The 22,445-nt window shown below is 45.3% G+C and overlaps 1 protein-coding gene and 1 long non-coding RNA gene across 2 annotated transcripts in view; one reads left to right on the top strand and one right to left on the bottom strand.

Annotated features, from left to right (window-relative positions):
* Window positions 1-22,355, top strand: part of SPACA6 (sperm acrosome associated 6) — a 32,506-nt gene extending 10,151 nt beyond the window's left edge. The window contains exons 3-9 of the mRNA XM_072607810.1: window positions 19,397-19,465; window positions 20,006-20,029; window positions 20,332-20,409; window positions 20,659-20,762; window positions 21,340-21,496; window positions 21,631-21,841; window positions 22,076-22,355. Of these exons, the coding sequence (XP_072463911.1) occupies window positions 19,397-19,465; window positions 20,006-20,029; window positions 20,332-20,409; window positions 20,659-20,762; window positions 21,340-21,496; window positions 21,631-21,841; window positions 22,076-22,109 (677 nt within the window). The 3' untranslated portion in view covers window positions 22,110-22,355. The remainder of the gene's footprint in view (window positions 1-19,396; window positions 19,466-20,005; window positions 20,030-20,331; window positions 20,410-20,658; window positions 20,763-21,339; window positions 21,497-21,630; window positions 21,842-22,075) is intronic.
* On the bottom strand, window positions 1,941-19,372 carry LOC140503660 (uncharacterized). The gene is made up of 3 exons (XR_011966842.1): window positions 14,485-19,372; window positions 10,392-10,588; window positions 1,941-8,122 (listed from the first exon to the last, which is right to left on the bottom strand). It is a non-coding gene; the product is annotated as an uncharacterized lncRNA (long non-coding RNA).
* Window positions 22,356-22,445: the final 90 nt, after the last annotated feature.

Raw genomic sequence — 22,445 nt, forward strand, 5'->3', positions numbered from 1 at the left:
CTTCCTAGCTGTGTAACACTGAACGCTGCCTGCCTCAGTTTCCTCAACTATAAAATGAGGACAATAATAGCACCTGCATCACAGGGTTGTTGGGGGGATCAGACTAAATAATATTTGTAAAACACCTAACCCAGTGCCTGGCACACAGTCGATGCTTAATAATTGCTTCTTTCCTTCCCGTTCCCTCCCTCTTAAGCACTAGGGATACAAAGAAGGGAAAAGAACATTATTGTTTTCAAGTGGTTCATAATCTTCACACCGAACACTCCATCGCTTGACTTTAATGTCACTGACAGGCCTTGAATCTAAAATGTTCTCCCTTCTCACCCACACTTCCTGGGCTTCCCAAGTTTCCTGCAAGCACCAGCACAAATCTCACCATCTAGGAGAAGCCTCTCTGGGTCCCCTTCATTGGAGGGCCTTTCCTCTTGAGATTCCCTATAAATTACCCTAGACAGACAGATGGACAGATGGGATGGATGGATAGATGGATGGATGGATGGATGGATGGATGGATGGATGGATGGATGGATGGATGGATTGATAGACTGGATATATGGATAGAAAAATAGATGACTGATAGATGATAGATAGATAGATAGATAGATACATACATACATACATACATACATACATACATACATACATACATAGAAAGGTAGGTAGGATAGACAGAGATAGATTGATTGATGGACAGAAGGATAGATGGATGAATGGATGCATGGTTGTACAGAAGGATAGATAGACATAGACAGACAAACAGATGATTAGATTGATAGGATAGATAGACAGACTGACTAACAGATCTTGTATGCACATAGATTTTACATATTGCCAATCCCATTAACCTAGGAGGAAAGGGAGTGTTCTTCCCTTTCTCTGTATGTTTGGTGCTCAGTGCAGTGCATGGGACAGATAATGCTTGCTGACATACTCTTTGGGTCACCCCCCTCTTTGAGGGCCTTCTTGCCCCTATCGAGCCTCCTAAGTAAACATTAGACTTCCCTGAAGAGTGCTCAGTATGCACTACAGCCTGGTGCACCTTCCTCTCTTCTAGTCTAATCTCATGCACTCAACAGTCTAAATAACCTGGGTGCACATCCTGCACTCTCCCATCTCTACACCTTTGCTCACCCTGTTCCCTATGCCTGACATGCCCTCTCTCCTCCTCTTCCTTCACCTGATAAAATCCTGCCTATCATAAACCCTCCCTTCAGGAAGCCTTTCACATTCTCCTCCAGTCAGAGATGAACCTGCCTGCTTGAACTTCACATACTGGACTTTTGCTTTTGAATTTATCAGATAAGATAACATTTAATGCACTATGCTATGTAAATGCTGGCTATTGTCTTTATATTATTACTATAATACACAATACTAGGCAGCTGGATGGCTCAGTGAATAGAACACTGAGCCTGGAGGCAGGAAGACCTGAGTTCAAACTTGGCCTTTGTTTAACATTTGCTAGTTGTGTGACCTTGGGCTAGTCAGTTAACCTCCACCTTCCTCAGATTCCTCAACTATAAAATGCAGATAATAACAGTGCCCACCTCCCAGGGTTGTTGTGAAGATCAGCTGAGATAATATATGTAAACACTTTGCAAACCCTACAGTGGGTTTGCTATCAATAAATGCTAGCGATTATTATTGATGACTCCCTCGTATCATCAACTGTATGTTGTCCCTGATCAGACTGTGAACCCCAGAGGTTCTTTCTTGTGTTTTTATCCTTAGAACTGAGACCAGTATTCTTCACACAATAGCCACTTACAAAATGTTTCATGGTAGTCAGAAAGGTGGGGGACTACCAGGACAGAATGGGGTATACCTTTTTCTGAATCAGATGCCTTTGGTTAATTGTTTTCCCTAATCACAAGAGATGATTCATCCTGGAGGAGTTAGGTTTGAAATCAAGTAAAGACAGAAGGCACCAACAAGGCTTTTTACAATGTATCAGTTTATAGTACAAAGAATATTTAATTTGCAGTTAGAAGATACTATGTTCCAGTCTCAGCTCTGGGTCTTTCTACCTGCATGGCTTAGACTTGTCTCCAGTTTCCTCATCTATCAAATAAGGCCAACTGGATAAATTGAAGTCTCCTCCATCTTTCAGTCCATAATCCTATGAACCTAATTAGACTTTGAAGTGGTTTGTGAAGGCCTGTGTCCCTTGCACATTTGGGGAGCTTAGAACCTGGGCTTTCATCAGTGTAGAGAACTGTTTCCCAGTGTGAAAATTTCCTCCATGGATGTAGATGGGTCATGCATTTACAAACGGCAGATTCGTAAAATTGCCTGGGACACTAAAATATCAATGGTGAGGTTGTTAGCCAGTTCAGAGGCAGGATTTGAGTCTAATCTATCATTGGTTCATTCTAAGTCTCATATTGAGCATTAAATAAATGCAGAAAATAAATAAGTGTGGAGAAGGCTTCTATTTGGAGTGAGTGACAGAGGTGAGAAAAAACAAAGAAAGAAGGAAGGAGGAAGAAAGGAAAGAAGGTAGAGAAGAAAGAAAGGAGGCAGGAAGAGAAAGAAGGAAGAGGGAAGGGAGAGAGGGAGGAAGGAAACATAAAATACCTAATATGAGAGAGAGAGAGAGAGAGAGAGAGAGAGAGAGAGAGAGAGAGAGAGAGAGAGAGAGAGAGAAGATAAAGGATCAATAAAACATTTTTAAAATTCAGAAGAGGACAAGATTGTTAAATGTCTCAGGATGAAGGACCAGCCCTATGAGTTCATTAGCACAGGGAACTCCCAGGTGAGAAAATGCCCTCTTTCAAGCAAGTCAGCATCTTCTCTCTGCAACTTGGAATCTTAGAAAATTTCTCAGGGTCATGAGTGGGGAAATGACCTGCCCAGAGTCATCCAGACAGTATGTCTTAGACTAAGCTTTGTCTTAGGTTATATACATATCTGTGTGTGCATAATATACACTTTTCAAAATATTATACACAGAAGTTTCCAGGTTCACAGACCTGTACCTTTTTGTTCTCTGTACTTTGAACTGTTTGTTTCTGACACTTGAAGGGAAAAGAAAATTCAAAGAAAAATCCATGCTCCATGAGATCCAATAGCCCAGGAGCTCCATAGAGGTGTGAGGACACTGTGTTAAGCACAGGTGTGATAACCCTGGGTCTGGAGGAGAGGTGTGATCCCCCAGGAGCTGTGAGAGCACTAGGTACTAGGTAGTTGTACGAGAACTCAGAGGTGTGCTGACACCTCAAGGCTCTTTCTGGGGGGAAGGTGGAAGTCATTGACACTAGGCTCTTGACAGGGGCAGCCATAGTTTGGTGGGGGTCACCTAGGCTCTAGGACCTCATCAGTCTCAGCATAAAGGAAACAAAACTTTTCCTTTCCAGTGATCAGGATGGTGAGTCCAAAGGGTCCATAGGACATCAGGGTTCTGGGATGCCACTGGAGGTACAGGACTCCATTGCAGTCCAGAGATTTGGAAATCACTGTTCCCACAGTGTATTCACAGTGTTAGAATAGACCCTCCAGTGAAAGACTGTTGTAATTTGACCTTCTTTCTCAAAGAGGACCAATGACATCTGGAGGGTGGTGTTCTGACTTGCAAGTGAATTAGATTTAAGCAAGGCAAGGCTGTGCAAAGTCACCAGGCTCACTCTCTCCTGCAGGGTCATCTGAGTCCACTGGCAAGACATAGGTCAGGACAAGTGGAAATGATCCTCCACCTCCCCACAGTGATGGAAAAAAGTAAAGAAAAGAACATTTACTAAGCACATATTTACCAAACACTGTGCTAAACACTTGACAAATATTATCTATTTGATCCTCACAACAACCCTGGGAGATTATTGTCCCCATTTTAGAGATGAGGAAACTGAGGCAGACAGATGTGAAACAACTTGCCCAGGGTCACATGGCTAGTAAGTACCTTAGGCTAGATTTGAATTTAGGTCTTCTTGTGCATGCTCGACCCCCTAGCTAAAAGAGTATGAAAGAGAGCTGAAGACATCCTCAGGGCTAGGAGGAAGATGATGAAACAGAGAGATTAAAGAGATGGAAGGAGAACCAAGAAAGAGTGTGACATCTCTGAAGGAGAAGAGAAGGGTGCCCAGTGGTCAGCAGGGCCACATGCTGCAGAGAAGGCAAGGAGAAGAATCCATGCAATTTTGTCATTAAGGATGTTAGTGTCAACAAATTAACTCTCTCATTTTTTTTTTCATTTTTCTGACTCAGCCAAGGCAGTTTTACTATTACTTGTGCACACAATGGGTGAACCAGACCATGAACACACAACAGGTCCCACAGCCTTGCTCTCTAATCAAGTGGGGTATGGTTGACTAATTTATAGTCTCATGCCGAGGTTCTGAAGACAAAGAATGAATTGACTCTTGAAAATGCTATTCCAGGTAGGGTAGGGAGAAGGAGCCAGATTACAAGGAGCTAACACATCAACTGCCAGTGGCAGGATCCAAATAGATCTTGGCAGGCTATGTAACACTGGACCCAACTGAAGAAGCTTAAATTCACTGGGGCTAAATATCAAATCTCACATTTGAGTTTAAAAAAAAAATCAGTCTCCCATTTCTAAGATGGGGGAAGGCATGGCCAACCACAATCAGTCTGAAAAAACAAAAGCTGAGGGGTTTAGTGGCTATCAGTTCCATAGGAAGTAGTGGTGAAACACAGCAGCTAAAAACAAAATAAAACCAAAGAAAAAAAGGGGATGCCCAGATGCAGTGGGAGGCATCACTTTCCAATAGAAGGAAGTTTTAGCCCCTCAGATGTTTGCCTTAGTCAGACTGCAGCCAAAATATGTTATGCACCAATAAGCTGGGGAGATCCAAGATGGGGCAACTAGCAGTGAGGAAGGGTCTTGAGTCCATGCCATAACAAGCAAGCAAGGATTTACTAATGCTCTGCTTTGTGTCAGGCACTGTACTAGATGCTGGAGATTAAAAAAATAAAACAGTGCTTACCTCCAGGGAGCTTCCAGTGCACCAAAGGGCACAACATGTATATCTATATGTATGTATAGATTATACAAAATTAATTCAAGGCAGTTTGGTGGAGGGAGGTACCAGCTAGCTTCAAGGATCCAGAAAGGTCTCAAGAAGGGGATGCTTGAGCTGAGCTTTGAAGGCAATGAGGGGTTGGAAGAGGCCGAAGTGAAAAAGCAAGGAATTTCAGCATCCAACACAAAGACAGGAAATGAAGGGTTGTGTGTGAGAAACAGCAAAAAGAACAGTTCATATCAGAGAGTGTGTAAAGGAGAGCAATGTATAATTAGTATGTTGCAAAAGTATGCTGGAGCCAAGTCATAAAGGGCTTTAAAAGTCAGACAAAGGACTTGGCATTTGATCCTATAGATCATAGGGAATTACTGGAGTACATTAAGAAGGGGAGTGACATGGTCAGGCCTGTGCCTGTGGTTTAGGAGAATCCCTTTGGGTTGCTGTATGGATGATTGAGTAGAGAGGGGAGAGACTTGAAGGAGGGGACCTCCAGTGAGGAGTCTATTATAATAGTCCAGGAGAGAGATGAGGAGACGCTGACCCTGGGTGGTGGCAAGGATGATGGCTGAGTAGGTGACTGATGCAAGAGTTTTTATGGAGATCGGGATGGGAAGGGTTGGGAGCTGATAGGATACATGGGTTTGTGTGAGGGACGGGGAGTTTGAGAACCTAGGAGTAGGGACAAATGGGTGCTCTGGACAGATAATAGGGAAGATTGGGAAAGAGATGAATTTGGGGAAAGAGAAGGAACCCTGTTTGGGACGTAGGCAGTTGTTCAGTCATTTTAGTCTGATTCTTCATGGCCCCATCTGGGGTTTTCTTGCACATTGGAGTGGTTTGCCATTTTCTTCTCCAGTTCATTTGACAGATGAGGAAGCTGAGGCAGAGTTAAGTGACTTGCCCAGGGTCACATGAGTGGTAACTGGTGGAGTCAGGACTCAAAATCTGGTTGGAATGTCACTGGAATGTAGTTTGGAATTTGCAGTAGGCAGCTGCCTTAACTAATGTTGCAGGACGGGAGAGCAGGGAGAAATGGGGCCAAATATTTAGATCTAGATGTAATTAATTTACATCAAAATGATCATTTAACCCATGGAAACTGATGAGGTGAGAGAGAGAGAGAGAGAGAGACAGACAGACAGACAGACAGACAGACAGAGGAGAAAGAGGAAGAGAGAGAAGAAGAGACAGAGAGAAGAGACTGAAAGAGAGAAGAGAGAGAAGACATACAAAGAGAGAGGAGAAAGTATAAAATAGATAGTACAGTATAGTAAGAGAGAAGGAGAGGGTCGAGGGCAGAGCCTTGAGGAACTCTCATGGTTTGGGTTCATGATATACATGATGAGGCAGGAAATGAGCATTCAGACAGGTAAGAGGAGATCCAAGAGAGAGCAAAGTAATGAAAACATAAAGAGAGAATTCAAGAGAGGCTGATCAACAGGCTCATTTGTTGCAGAGAAGTCAAGAATGATAATTGAGAAAAGGCCATTGGTTTTGGCAATTAAAAGATCTCTGGTAATTTGGAAAGAACAATTCTGATTGAATGATGGTCCAGCCATACCCCACTGCCTCTTCATAACCCACACTTGAGATGTCCACGTGACATGGCAGGAATGAGTCAGCAACCACTATAATTGCTATTATGCCTACTATGCATTTTGATGGTATTTTGTAGTAGAATGGTACCATAATAGTAGTTTATTTTATAATAATTATTATTATATCAGAGAGGTAGCCTGGCACAGCCAGCATTGGAGTCAGAGTAACTTGAATTCAAGGCCCATCTCTGACACATACTGGCTATTTGAGACCTTAAGCACTAGAGTCCTTAACCTCTCAGGGCCCTCAGACCACTCTCTAAAGACTAGACATCACAGAGCAGGTTTGCCTCAGTTTCCTCAACAATAAAATGGGGATAATAACAGCACCTACCTCTTCGGGTAGTTGAAAGGATCAAGTGAAATAATATTTGTAAGGCACTTAGCACCTAACACATAGTGGGTATTGTATAAATGCTCATTCCCTTCCCTCTGCCATTTCCCTTGGTGGTAGACACTTCCTCTATCAATGAAATCACAGGTTCAGTTCAAATACTAATACTGATAGTAGTACTAGTACTATGCTGGGTAGTGGATAGAGTGGTTTAGGGTCAGCGACTGTATCATCCAGTCTGTCCTATGACACTTACTAGCCCATATAATGTGGGACAAATCACTTGCAGATGAATGATGTCATAGAGAGACTAAACTTTAAAGCTCAAAGGGACTTCCAAAGGCATCTGGTCCAACCTTTACCTACAAAATACATCTATGACAGTCGCACTCTACACAGCCAGCACATGGAGACTTCCATTACCCAGGAATTCAGCCCTGTCTGATCCCTAATAGCAAAGAGTACTATTATCTCACAGGGCATCTAATCTTGGATCTGATCAAGAAACCCTTCTCCACCTTCTCCAATAGGTTGTCATCCTGCTTCTCAACTTCAGCACTGGCCCTTCTCTCTTTCCTTGTAAGTGTAACGGAGGGCTCCATGAGAAAATGACACCATTGGATTCCAGCCTGACTTTTTAGTCTTGTTTCCTATTAGTCCCTTTCAGACATTCTGGTTTTCCAGGAAAACTGGTCTGCATACCATTCGTTGCATGAGAAATGCCATCTCTGGCCTCCATCTCTTTTCTCAGGCTGTCTTGCGAGCCTGGACTGAACTCCCTCATCTCTGACTCTTAGAATCTTTAACTTCCTACTAAAAAAAATTGCACACAACAAAACAGCAGTCTAGTTGGGTTTTGTCCTTCATGCTTGAGAAGGACCAAAATTATATCACTATGTTGGAGTCAAGGAATAGTGTGTCTGACTAAAGCTGATCAGACCAACATAAGCCCAAAAGAGCACAAACAGTCCCACATGAAAATCTGGCATGGAGATGTCTCTAAATTTGTGCATCTCACATTTCTTTTGAGCTACCACAGTTCTGCTTTGCTCCTGGAGCACAGTGCTTTCTTTGATGGAGGCAGGCCATGCTGGGTAGTTCTACGTCAGTGTCTCCCATGCCTCCCAATTGATTCCAAAGTTCTTCAGAGATCTTGAGAGGGTCCTTGTTACTGACCACCATGTGAGCACCTGCATTGTATGAGTTCTCTGTAAAATAGAACAGGAGGAGGTTCAGAGGGAAACACAGACCAGCAGGATAGTTTAAGGATAAATAACACTGAATGAGTTAAAGACTTTGGGGAAAAAACCCAAACAACTACAAAATGGAGATTCTTGATTTCACATAGAACCTGATTTTTTTCTGCTCTTCTTTGCATATGGAAATGCCTGGTGATACTTGTGTTTGTCAGGTTTGGAATAACAAAAAATTAAAATGAAGTAAGTTTTTAGAAAAGCATTCTTCCCTGATCTTGTCAGATTAGGAGCCACCTTCTCAGGGGCAAGCCTTACTTCTCCCTCCTCACACTATCTTTTATTTATTTCTCTGTCTTTCTGTTCTGTGTTTCCTGAGAAGTAGAAGCTTTTCAGAGGCAACACTTGTCCTCTTTATAGTGCTTGAATATAGCATCCCCTGAACAAATACTTGTGGAAATGGCAGCTGTTGCTCACCTTCTTGTGGAAGAAGGAGGGAAGTGGGAGAGAGAAAATTTGAAATTCACATTTTTAAAAAAACCAATGTCAAAATTTGTTTATGTGTTATTGAAAATAAAAATTAAATGAGTTGCCAGTTTGGGGTGGGGGTGGAAGGATATGCTATGTATAAGAGTTCCAGACCTAAAGTCAGGAAGATTCGAATTTCAAATCTTGCTTCAGACGTATACTTGCTGTTCAACCCTGGGCAGGCAACTTAACTTTTCTCAGTCTCAGTTTCTTCCAATTGTGAAATGGGGGTAACCATAGTACCTACCTCCTCAGGTTCTTGTAAAGATCAAATAAGATATTACTTCTAAAACATGTTGCAAACTTTAGAGTACTATACAAATATTTGCTCTCTGTTATTAATATTATCAAACTGAATTTTTTCCCAAGACCATACGATCATAAATTTAGAACTACAATAGACCTTAGAGATGTATAAGACCAGACAGACACCTCCTTTTATGGAAGAGAAAACTGAGTCTTAGAGTTCTATACCACCCAGTTAGTAAGTGTCCAAGGTAGAATTGGAACCCGGGTCTTCCTGACTTCAGATACAGTGCTTTATCCAATGCACCATGATGCCTCAGTAAATGCAAAATTATGTGGGCATAGAAAAATGCTCTTTGCATCCATGTAGCCATTTTTCTGTGTACAAAAGTCCTTCCTTCTAATACCTCCCCCACTCCTGAACAGGATCCTTGGCTCCTGAAGGCTCTGCCAGCAGGGCCTACCCAGCTGGAAAAGTTCCTAGTAGGGGCCCAACAAAGACCTTGTGTCTGCTGTCCAAAGAGCGGCCTGGCAAAGGGCAAGGAAGTTCATCACCAGAGGGTTGACTGAATTCTTTCAGCTACAGTAACCCTTGAAGAGCCTTCACAAGGCATGGAGCACCTTTGATGTGTGTCCATGGAAGAAGGATCCACACCCATAGGATCCTAGATAGCTAATATGATGACTATGTAAATAGATATCATTATTATATGTCATATATTATTATGTAGCTAACATGGTGCCTTAAGGTTTGTAAAGTAATATATATGTGTTATATATATATATATATACACATATGTAATCTAGGAAGTAATTACATATATTACTGTGGGGGGTAGGAGCCATCATCTCTCTGTTGTTCATTCATTTTTCAGTCCTCTCCAATTCTTTTTGAGCCCATTTGGAGTTTTCTTGCCAAAGATACTGGATTTGCCATTTCTTTCTCCAACTCATTTTACAGATGAGGAAACTGAGGCACACAAGGTTTAGTAACTTGCCCAGAGTCACACATCTGGTTGTCTGAGGCCAGATTTGAACTAGGGAAGATGAATCTTCCTGATTCATAGAGCCCAGTGTTGTATGCACTATGGCACCACCTAGCAGCCCCATCTCCATCTTACACATGAGGAAATTAATGCCCAGATTTGCCAAGGGCTAAATAGCAGGGAAGTATCTGGGATAGGGTTCAGCCTGAGGTGTTCCTGACTTCCTAGTCCAGCATTCTATCCATCATGCCACCTTGTTCTCATAGATCAGGGTTCTTTTGACTCACTGGAGTAAAAAAATAGGACATGAAAAAACCAAGATCCACAGAGGTTAAGTGACTTGGCTAAGGCCACTTGTAGAATCATAAAAGCACAGAATGCTAGACCTGGAAAGGACTTTAAAGACTATTGAGTCACACACACACACGCGCACACACACACACACACACACACACACACACACACACACACACACACACACACACCATTTTACAGAGGAATCCCAAGGAGGGGAAAGGACTTACCCAAGGTCACAGCCATGAGTTAGTGGCAGAATGATATTTGAACCCACGTCTTCTGCCACCAATTCCAGTGTTCCCTCCACAGAAACGCTCCTCCACTTGGTTGCAAAATTCTTCCAAACCCTACTTTTTTCATTTTATTTTAAATTCACCACCTCCTGCCCTCAAAAAAAAAATCATTTCCAGATTCATAGCAGATCCTGAAAAGAGAATTTTTAAGTGGAACATGAATCTCCTTTTAATATTGTTTACGTTTTCTTTAAGTATATAATCAATTCCACATACCACTTTAACATTTTTCCTACTTCTCTGTGTTTCCCTCTGAAATTCCTTGTGCCCCCATCTGTGCATTTTTCAAATTGTTTCAATTACCCTCTTTTTATGGCATTGAAATTGCCAACCTCTTCATTTCTCCCCTCACCCTTCTATCCCTCTCTCCAACTAAAAGACAGAGAAACTGTCATAACAAATAAATTTAGTCAAGCAAAACAAATCCCCAAAGTGACTGTCCAAAACTGCATGTTTCTTTCTGCACTCCGAGTCTATCACCAAAAGTCAAAATGTAGCCTGCTCCATCATAGGGTCTCTGGAGACATGGTTGCTTGGTCACTTCATTGACCAGAGTTCTGAAGTCTTTCTTTTTTTCTTTATAGCATCATTGTCCTCAAATATATTGTTCCCTTGGTTCTTCTCACTTCAATTCTACATCAGTTGATACTACCCAGAATTATCTGGAATCATCTCTACCATCACTTCTTACAGCGCAACAAACACTTGTTTCTTTCCCTGCCACGTCAGCTCGGCATCATCATGCAGCCCCTGACAATTCTCAGAAAAATTTACCTTTCTAGATTTTCTCTTTACTCTTGTGTGTGCATTTCAAAGTTCCTACTCAGCTCTGTTCTTTTATTTATAATATTTGAAAGTCCTCTGTCCCATTAAAAGCCAATTTTTCTACTTTGTAGGGTAAGTTATTGTTAGTTGTAAGCCTCTGTCTTTTGCTTTTCAGAAAACTGAGTTCCAAAATCCTTTTTCATTTATAGTTGAAGTTGCCAGGTCTTGTGGGTCCTTAGTACTTGAAATGTTTCCTTATGAATGTTTGCAGTATTTCTTCTTTGATTCGGAAGGCTTCGATTTCAACTTTGACATTCCTGGGACTTCTTTTGGGATTTCTTTCAGAAGGTGATTTGTGGATTCCTTCTATCTTCACTTTGCCCTCTGGTTCTAATATATCTGAGCAGTTTTCATTTATGCCTTCTTGAAATAGAGCATCTAGGCCAGTGGGGAACCTGCAGCCTTAAGGCCATGTGTGGCCCTCTAAGTCCTCAAATGTGGCCCTTTGACTGAAATGAAACTTCTCAGAACAAACTATTTTATTAAGGGGATTTGTTCTGTGTTTGATTCAGTCAAAGGGCCACACTTGAGGACCTAGAGGACCATGTTTGCTCTCAAAGCTATAGGTTTCCCACCCCTGGTCTAGGCTTTATAAAAATTTTGGTTCTTGGGAAGACCATGCGTTCTTAAATTAACTGTCTTGGACCTGTTCTCCAGGTTAGTTGCTTTTGATAACAGGTAACTTTTATTTTCAAGTTTTTTTTGTTCTAATATTTCTTATTGCCTTATGGAGTCATTTATTTCTGTTTGGTTTATTTTAATTTTCAGGTCATCCATTACATGGGTAATGTTTGCCACTGTCCTTTCTAAGCTGTTTATTCTCTTTTCAATTCTTTCCCCCAGAGCTTTTATTTCATTTTTTACCTCATTTCATTTCTTCTAGGTATTCATTTGGTCATTGAGGAAAATCTTTTTTTTCTTTTAGTCTCTGTTGCATTAGCTATGGAATTACTTTTTCCTTGTTTGAGAGCATCTCAAGATCTTAATAATTTTTATACTGGTTAGCATTTTATTTGATTTGCTTATCTGTCCAGCTTTAGTTTCTGAATTTGGATGTTGTGTCAAGTCCAGGCTCCATGCCCTGCTATGCTTTTTTATCCTGCTTGGTCCGGCTCTGGGTCCCCTGGTACTGACTTTCCCCTACTGGAGGTCAGGTCCTATTTGGATCTCCGAGGTTCAAAGCAATGGATCTTCAAGGCAGACTATCAGGCCCCTCAGAGCCCAGGGTTCCTAGTCTGTCCTGGTCCAACATTGTTGCACATATACTGCCTTGCTAGCCAAGGACCCCAGTGTTGGTTTACAGCTGAAGCCTTCTTAGGGATTTTCTGGCCCTCATTTTGTTGCATCTGGACAGAGTCCTACAGGCTACATGTGCCTCGGTCCCTCCTCTGGTCTCATTAGGAGGCTATGAGTTTGTTTGCTTATCCTGGTTCTGGCTTTGTTGGTGGTCTCACTTCCTATTGTCTGTGGGCTGTTAGCTGACTTTTTGTGCAGTTCTGGGATGGAAGAAGTCACTTACTGTAGTTTCTCGTTGGTTTTCGTGATCATTATTCAATCTGGTGCAAGTTTCTCCTTTTTGCTGGAGCAGGGAAGCTGGGTAGTCTGCCTACATCATCAGCCATCTCGACAGCAATAATCCCCATTTTTTGCCCGGACTCACAATCTAGCCTTTATGGGTACCATTTTTCCACACCCAAAGTTCTAGTGACTAAGTTATGGTAATTCAATAAACAAATGGGAAGGAGACCTCTCTGAATTCAAGGAATTTGAAAATTAGGAGGAGGCTTGAACAAAGCCTCCTATCCATTCTCATTCCTTTGTCTGGGGGCAAATGCATCTTCAAATGAGTGATAATGTGCTAACTTATGCACTAGGAAGAGGAAGTGTGGTACAATGAAAAGAGCTCTGGGTTTGGGTTCAAGTCCCCCCTATTACACTTAGGATTTTTTAAGTGACTTGACTGTGGGCAAGTCACAATTTCTCTGGGCTTTCATTGGTAAAAGGAAGGGATTTGATTAGATGGCTGTTATGGTTCTTTCCAGTTTTGAATGTATGATCCTATGACGTATTTATCAATCAACATTTATTTATCACCTTCTATGTGCCAGACACTGTGCCAAGTACTGCATCCAAAAGAGATTTATTAAAGCACATTCTTTATGCCAGCTGGAGATAGGAATGAGAACACTGTTGTTCTGTTGTTTTCAGTTGTGTCTGACTCTCTGTGACCCCATTTGGGGTTTTCTTGGCAGATACACTGGAGAGGTTGGCCATTTCCTTCTCCAGCTCATTCGACAGATGAGGAAACTGAAGCCAACAAGATGAAGTGACTTGCTCAGGGTCACCTAGCCAGTAATTGTCTGAGGCCAGATCTGAATTCAGGAAGATGAGTTTTCCTGACTCCAGGACTGGCACTCTATCCACTGTGCCACCTAGCTGCCCAGTGGGAAAGCCAGAGGCCTACAAAACTGTGGCTTTTATGAGTACATTGCTTGGAACCTCCAAAGGTGGTGTCCCAGGTTTCCAGTCTATGCTTTGAGATCTTTAAGTTCAGTAATTGGTTGAGGGGGCAATAGGATGCACCTGGAATGTTTCTTGACTTACCCAAGGTGGGTTAAAAAGGGGTTTTATCTGCCATTACAGATAATTAAGTGTCCCATTTTCAATTGGGACACTTTATCTGTGAAGTATTTACTGGGCAAAAAGAAGGAGGACCTTCTAGACTGGGTTTAGGACTCAGAGTAAGAAGCAGGAAACAATGTGGAAAGGACATGAACCAACTGATATGTTTCCATCTTCCTCTCCCTCCTCACTTTTACCCCATTGGGATCCCTTCAGGCTCAGCTCTAGTGCCCCTTCCTATAACAGACCTTTCTGCTCCACCACCCCCTAGTAAAATCACTTTGTATTCTTATCTTTCAAGTTTTGCATTTACTTGCTGGTGTACAGATTGTTTCTACATGAGCTCGTCAAAGACAGGGATCATTCCATTTCGGGGTTTGTATCCCCATTGCCTAGCACTGTGTCTGGGTCAGCAGTAGGCATTTAATAAAGAACTAAACTGAATCCAATTAAATCCTCCCCCAGTTGCTAGGATTCTCTCCTCTTGCATTTACTTTAAATCTTTTCCTTTCTCTGAGACCTGGCCTCTGGCAGTACCTTCACTCATCCTTGTCTTCCCTTCTCCCACCCTCCGACTTACCAGTCACCGAAGGAGAGACCAACACTCCTGGCTCCCCTTGTCACTTTCAGACTCTCTCTTTGCCAGGTCACTCAGTAGGTCTCCTCTTTTGCAGTCATTCAATCTGTATTTCTCACTCAATCTGGATTCTGGTGGTGTTTTCTCAGTTCCAAGGGCATCTCCTTTCCTCAGTTCCTGGCTCACAATTTATCTCTCCCCTCCAACCCCCACTCTCATATTAGGTGACTCCAAATTACATGGCCATGCTCCCTCAAATACCTTCACTCTCTTCAAAGTCCTCAGCTCCCATGACCCAATCCTCCACCACCCACATAGATGGCTGTACCCTGGATCTTACCATCCCCCACAAGGGCTCCCCTGCTGTGGTTGGAAAGTTCAGAAGTCCTTTATTTGATCATAATCTTTTATCATTATAACTTTCTCTCTTCCTCATGATCCCAGACCCTGTTCTTTATCCTCATCATGACTATCAATTCCTCCAGCCTCGGAGTTCTCTCCCAGGTCATCCCCCCTGCCCTGGCTACACTCTCTCCTCTTCCCTATCTGTATCTCTTGTTGAATTCTACACTGTCCTCCATACTCAAGTCCCCTGCCCCATCACCAAGCTTGTCTAGCCAAACCCCAAGTTTGGATTACTCCCACCATTCACTGCATTCATTCCTATTCATGTACTGCTGAACAGACCTGGAGAAATGCACCAAACTGTACCAAGTGGGTCCCCTTCCAACGTATGTTCTCTAATCGCAACGGGGCCCCACTGCAGCAAAATGGTGCCTTTATACCCCCTAATCAATTCACTGTAGTGGCTGTTCCAGACCTTCTCACCTCTACTCAAAATTTTTATGACTCTCCCTCCCCCTCTCCTATCAGCTGAGGACATTGCTTCATACTTAACTGAAAAAAAAAAATGAGGCCATTCATCAAGAATTCCTTCTTCTCCCCTCCTCCTCATCTCACATCACTCAGATGCCTTCCCCACCATCTCCTCCTTCACCCAGCTTACATATTGTGATGACCCTTCTCCTTGACATGCACAAACAATCCCATTCCATCCCCTCTTCTGCAACAGATCCCCCTATCGCCCCCACTCTCTCTCTCTCTCTCTCTCCATTCTTCAGTCCCAGCCTTTCTACTGGCTCCTTCCTTTCTCAGTACAAACCTCAGATCTGTAGATGTGGGAAAGCCAGCCCTCCAACCAACGGTCCCTCATTTCCCAACATCCCTCTCCCCCCACCTTCCCCCTGCCCTGACAAGGGATCGCTCAGAGTAGAGGGTGCATTCTCCCTTAACAGAGCCCGGGTTTTCTCTTCCATGTGGAAAAGCACATATACTCCTTCTATGTTCTATCCTCTTGTCCATTCTGTATAACTTCCCTGAATTCTGCTTCCTGTGTGCTGGGATGAATGTGACTGCTTAGTTGCAGAAACTGACTTTAGTGTAACCACTAAAGGAGGAAGGAAGAGAGAAGAAGAGAGACAGAGAATGAGAGAGAGAAAAAGAGAGAGAAAGAGAGGAGAGGAGAGAGGGGGTAGAGAGAAAAGAGGAGGGGGAGAGAGAGTGGAGAACATGCCCACTGTTACCAGCCTCTTTAGAGGGACCAGAGAGAGTGGTTTTTATTTTGAAATTCCTAAGAGAGAGCCTCGTGCCCTCAGTCTGTCAGATTCTGAAGGGTGATAGATAAATATAATTCTATCATATAGAGATAGAAGTCAGAAAGAATAAGCATCTAGCCACACAGCCCCTCTTTCACTCTCCACCAGGGAGGAATTCACAGCCTCCGTTGGAGATGGGGTGAGCCAGATTCCCAGAGCAGATATAATGAATTCCCATTCCACTCACCACAGAGGCTCTTCCAAACCTTTTCATCTCCTACTCCTCTCCCATGGCACCCCTTCCCCCACCCTTTCAGCTGAGAACCTTGCCTCATATTTCACTGAAAAAATTGAGGCCATTCACCGAGGGCTCCCTCCTCCTCATCTCACTTCACTCAGATATCTTCCCACACTATCTCTTCCTTCACGTTTGTCTCACATAATGAAGTAACCCTCATCTCCGCTGAGGCAAACCCCTCTACAGGCACCCTTGATCCCATTCTACCCTGTCCTCTCCAACAGATTCCCCCTCTATTATTCCCATGCTCGCTTGCTAACCTTCAATCTCTCCCTATCTACTGACTGATTCTCTGCTGCCACCCATGTCTCCCCCATCCTTAAAAAGAAGGGGAAAAAAATCCCTCACTTGATCCAACAGGCAAGTTAGATATTATCCCATCTTTCTTTCACTTTATAGCTTAACTCCTTGAGATAGCCATTTACACTGAGTGCTTTGACTTTCCACCCAACTCTTTCCCCAATACTCTATGGTCTGACTCATCATTCAACTGGAATTACTCTTTACAAAGTTACCAGTGATCTCTTAATTCCCTAATCAATGACCTTTTCTAAATCCCCATCCTTCCTAACCTCTCTGAAGTCTTTGTTAGTTTCAATCACCATTCTATCTTCAATGATTTCTTCTGAGTTTTTGTGCTGATTTTCTCTCCTGGTTCTCCTCCTACCTCCCTGACTCAAACTCCTTTTCGTTCAGGCTGTGCTCACTAACTGTGGGTGTCTCCTGGACTCTGACGTGGGTCTTCTTCTCCTTCTGTCCTATCTCACCTGGTGATCTCATCAGCTCCTAGGATTCATTCTCCATGCAGATGATTCTAGATTTATATATCTAGCCCTAACCTCTCTCCTGACCTCTAGTCTCACTTCACCAACTGCCTTTGGGATGTCTCATACTGGAAGTTAAGCAGCTAGAACTCAATATGTCCAAAACAGAACTTACTTTTGCCTTCCTTTCTTCCAAACCTCCCCATCATCCAGGCTCACAATCTAGGGGTCATTCATCTTTGACACCTCATTCACACTCACCTCTCAGACCCACGCCGTCCTCAATGACAGTCTTATGTTCTCATTCTCTCTCATATATGTCTCCTCCTCTGTACTCAGCCAGCTGCCTCCACATCACCTCACCTCTGGACTAATGCAGGAGCTTCCTGCCTCCAATCTCTACCCACTAAATCCTCCACTGAACTGCTAAAGTGACATGACCATGTCACCCTCCTCCCTCCAACCCTTACTCAGTAAACTCCTATGGCTCCCTATTACCTCCAGGATCAAATATAAAATCTGTTTGATATCTAAAGCCCTTCATTAGCTAAACCACCTATCCCACCCCCATCTTTCCAGTCTCCTTTCACCTTACTACTCAACCTACAATCCAGACACTGCCACCTTCACATGGTTCTTCACACATGGCATGCTGTCTTTTGGGGATCTTTTTACAAACTATCTCGCAAGGTAGATGCCTTCCTCTCATCCTGGGCCTTTTGGCTTCTCCAAGACTGAGCTCTTCTGCTGGAGGAGCCCTTTCCAGTCTCACAATCCCACTCACACTGTCTCTAGGTCCTTTGTTCCGGTTATGTCCCCATTGGAAGGTGAACTCTGTAAGGGCAGAGACTGCCTTTAGCAATATGTTTAATAAGTGTTGGTGAGCTGGCTCACTTCACAATAAATCCTTGCATGTAATTCTCTGTAGACATGGTATTTTCCAGTCATATATAAGCTCCCTGTGGACAAGGACATGCATTTTTGTCTTTGAACCTTCACAGTCTAGCACAATGTCTGGCACATAGTAGGTACTTATTAATGTTTTAAAAACTGGATCAGGGCTCACAAAGTGAGATCAGAACAGGTGACCAACCTGAAGAAGACATATGTGGATAGAAGAAAGAGAATGAGCAGATCATTAGGGAGACATCTAAGATCTCAGAGTAAGAGTGGATCCCACCCAAAGGTCCTCTAGTCCAATCCCTTACGATGAGCCAGATAGACCAGTTAAGAGTTGTCCAGACTGCTCCAGGGCTCATACACCTGGGGGGTGGGGAACAGGTAACCCACTCCTTTTGGGGAAGCATTCCCTCTCCTGGAGCTGGGCTCTTTTTTCTTGCACCTTCTCCCCTGTCCCCCTGCCCCTCCTAGTCCTACCTTCTAGGGGCCAAGCAGGACAAACCTAATCCCTCTTCTTGGTAATAACAGTTCAGGTTTCTACATCACTTTAAGGTATGCAATGCACCCTCCTCCCAGTAACCCAACTAGCTACTATTATTATTCCTATTTTCCAGATGAGGAAACTAAGAGTCTGAGAGGACATTTGATTGGCCTATGATCCCCCAGTTAGTGAATGTCTGAGGCAGAATTTTCACTCAGGTGTCCTGGCTCCATCTCCAAACAGCTGTGTGATTGTAGGTCACTTCTCTCTCACCCTCAGCTTCCAGGAGCTAAATGAAGATTTTTTTTTTAAAGCCTACCTACCCCCATAGGGATGAGAAAAGTACTAAATAAATCTCCAAGGGCTCTAAATGTGGGACTTTCTCCACCTATCTATGAATTACTCTCAGAGTTGCCTGAATTTCAGAGAGGTTAAGCAGAATCTTAACTCACCCCTTATTTCAAGCCTAGGATTTTATCAGCTCTATTGCGCTGCCCCTGAAAAGTTTTTTTTTCTTTTCTTTTTTTCACATTTTCACAGTTTAGAGCTGCAAGGGAACTAGATAGGACCTTTCAGATCAGTCTCCTCATTTTACAGATGAGGAAACTGAGAGCCAAAGTAGTTAATGGGCTTGCCCAAGGTCACACGGGTAATACTGGATCTGAGAATCGTACTCTGATTTGAAGTCCAACACTCCTGGAGAAGCTAATGTAGTCTTTATAGGGGAGGAAGGGCGGCATAGACAGAGGACTAGGGCTACAGGGGGATCTCCCGCCTCCGGTCCCTCTGCTACTCCTGGCCCCTGGTCTGAGACTCCAGCTCTAAGAATCTGTTCATCCACCCCTCCCTGGCTCCCCACCCCCACCTTCACCCCCAGAGTCCTACAAAGTGGCCTTCCTCGCGGCTGCCCAGAGCATAGAAGAGGTCATCAAGGAGCTGAGCAAAGGTAGGACTTCTGCACATCCTCCCCGAGGTCCCCTCCCAGAGACGCCAAGCATCCTGAAGCCCCGCCCCCCCCTGTCCCCCCGTTCTCTGAGTTACCCTGGCCCTCCCTGGACAGATGCAGGTCATGCCCCGCCCCCTCAGTGGAAAGCAGGACTCTCAGGCCCTGCCTCCTCAATGAAATGTTACATTACCTGGCCCCACCCCCTCCATGGAATGCCGGACTCTCAGGCCCCGCCTCCTCAATGAAATGTTACATTACCTGGCCCCACCCCCTCCATGGAATGGAGGACTACCAGGCCCCGCCTCCTCAATGAAATGTTACATTACCCAGCCCCTTCCTCTCCATGGAATGCCGCACTATCATGCCTGTATCCTACGCGGAATGCTAAATTACTCCGGCCCGCCCCCTTCGAGAAGCCCTGGAGGAGTGGGAAGGAGGGGGTGTTTCCATTCCCACCCCACTCACTTCCTACGCCCGCCCTCCCCCGTAAAGATGAGTGGGGGAGGAAGCTGATTTGGGTTCTCCGCACTCTCCCCTCAGCCCCCGCCTGCGTGCCGCCCTGCGGTAAGCTTCGGAGGATCCCGCCCATCTTGATGGAACCGACCAATGGGAGGTGTTGGGGGCGGGGTTAGTTTTTATAATTCGTCCGAGAGTGAGAGGCAGAGCTCCGGTGCAGTTCTATGACGTATCCCTAACCATGAGGGGCGGAGCTTTGCCCTAATTAGCCAATAGGAAGGCGGAGGGTTGGGACTGCGCCAGCATTGGGCCAATGAGGACGGCGGAAGGAGGGAGGCGGGACCCCGGACCGTTAGGGCGGGCGCTCTGGGCCGAGCAGCGTCCTTTCTGCTACCCCTCCCCCCCCAAAGGGTTCCAGGAACTGGCCCGACTCTTCTTCTGCAATTCGTGCGCTGCCCATGACTGTGACCTCCCGCTGGAGTGCCCAAGTAGGGGGCGGGACCGGAAAGAGTCTAGGGGGCGTGGCCATTACTTGGAGGGGCGGGGCCTGGAGAGGGTGGCAGGGGCGGGGCCAAGAGAACTGTCGTAGGGGTGGGGCCAGAGGGGGCGGGGCTCGTGGGGCGGGGCCAGAAGAGCAAGTTCTACAGCATCTTTACGAAGATGGGGGGGCGGGGGCGGCCTGGCAAATTCCAAGTGGGTGGGCTGGGAGTTTATGCAGAACCCGACCCCCTCCTCAGTCCGGGACTTGCCGGTGCCGGTGGGAGGCCAAGCTGTCTTCTCGTGCGCTGTGCCTTTCTCCACTCCCCCGGAGCTGACCTATACCTGGCTGTTTGCGGGGAATGTGAGTGTCTCCGAGTGTAACTGAAGGGGGAAGGAGCGTCTCTGGCCCTAATTCCAACCTCCAGCCTCATCCTTCCCTTCCTAAGTCCTAGAAAAAGCTCTTCCTGCCTCCTTTCTTCTCATTCTCTTCTCAGCACTTTGCAATCTCCTTCGCCCCTCTGTCTTCCCTCTCTGTCCCCATTCCTTCATTCCCCTTGCCCTTCCTAACTGCCATTTATCTCCATACCTCCATTGCCAACCCGGTTCTCCTCCCTCTATCTTATTACCCTTCGTTTCTGGTGCCCCTCCATCCCGTCATCCCCTGTCCCTCCAGCTGTCCATCCCCTAACCTTTCTCTCATCCCCCATCCCCATCTCTGTCTCCATCCCTTCATGCTCTGTCCCTGCATCCGTCCGTCCCCCAACCTTCCTCCCATCCCCTCCTGAAGCTGCCTTTTCTCCCCGTTCCCTAGATGCCTCTGTCCGTGTTTCTACCTCGCGTCACCGGCTTTGTCTCCCAGTGTTTCTCTGTCTCTACCCAGGCCCCTGCCTCTTGGCGTTTCTTGGTCTCATGGCCCCCTCTTCCTTTCCCACCCCAAGATCCGAACCAGGGACCTCTCCTACTTCCGTGTGATACCTAGAGCACAGGATATATTTGCTCGGATCCGGCCTGTTCGGCCCCTGCACCAAGGGACTTTCTCCTGCTTGCTTAGCTCCGATCTGCAACCCCTGGCCCGGTTGTTCTTCTTCCTAAATGGTGAGGCCGAGCCTGAGCCAGGGTTGCTGCAGGATCAGGACTGGTGGGGAGGGCAGGGTTCCGGAGGCAGAAGGTGAGATTACAGCTGGAGGGAAGAGAACACACTCTCGCCCCGCCCCCTCGTGTGTCCCCAGTGACCGCGGGGAAAGCACAGGGCGAAGTAGAGCTGCAGACCTTGTTCAGGGCGGTAATGAAGGCCAAAGGCTCCAAAGTCGACTGCCCAGAACCCTGGAAGCCCAGCTTCTCCACATTGCTGGCCCACCCTGGGGCTCTGACACTGAAAAACCTGTGCCTGCTTGGGCTGGCAGCTGGCCTGGGTATCACGAACTTCATCCTGCTGGGAATGTGAGTGATGCCCTCCCCCAAGACCCAGGAGGCTGGATCCCCCAGACCCACCTCACCAGGGACAGAATCCTTCTGTCCTATCCACTGGGATCCAGGCATCCTGCTCACACTCACACACCCAGCACCCTAAGGGTGACTGCCCCACTTCCCCATCCTCAGGCCCAAAGTGGTTCTGGCAAACTCCTGCCCTCTGGCGGTGGGTTATGACCTCCTTTCTTCCTGCTCACTCCTCAGGTTGCTGTATCGCTTTTTGGAAAAGGAATGCTAAAGGGCTCTCCCTCTTCATTCCCTATCCTCCCAATAAAGATATTTTCGAACCCAAGGCAGTCTAGGCTCCTAGGTCCAAAGTTCCAGTGGACACCTTAAACATACTGGGGGAGGGGGAGGTCTGGAATACCCCCATTAGAGTGTAAAGCTGCCTGAGATCAGAGACTGGTTTTTGCCTTAGTATCCCTCACCCTCAGCCTTGTGCCTGACATGTAGTAGGAGGTTAATAAAATACTACTTGACTGATGACGGTGCCCAAACCCTTTCCTTCTGGACCCCACCGGTCAAAGCCCTGCCACCACCACGGACCTTCATGAAAAGAATGTCCTCAGAGACT

The sequence above is a fragment of the Notamacropus eugenii genome, chromosome 5 (assembly GCF_028372415.1).
Source record: "Notamacropus eugenii isolate mMacEug1 chromosome 5, mMacEug1.pri_v2, whole genome shotgun sequence".
Taxonomy (NCBI): Eukaryota; Metazoa; Chordata; class Mammalia; order Diprotodontia; family Macropodidae; genus Notamacropus; species Notamacropus eugenii.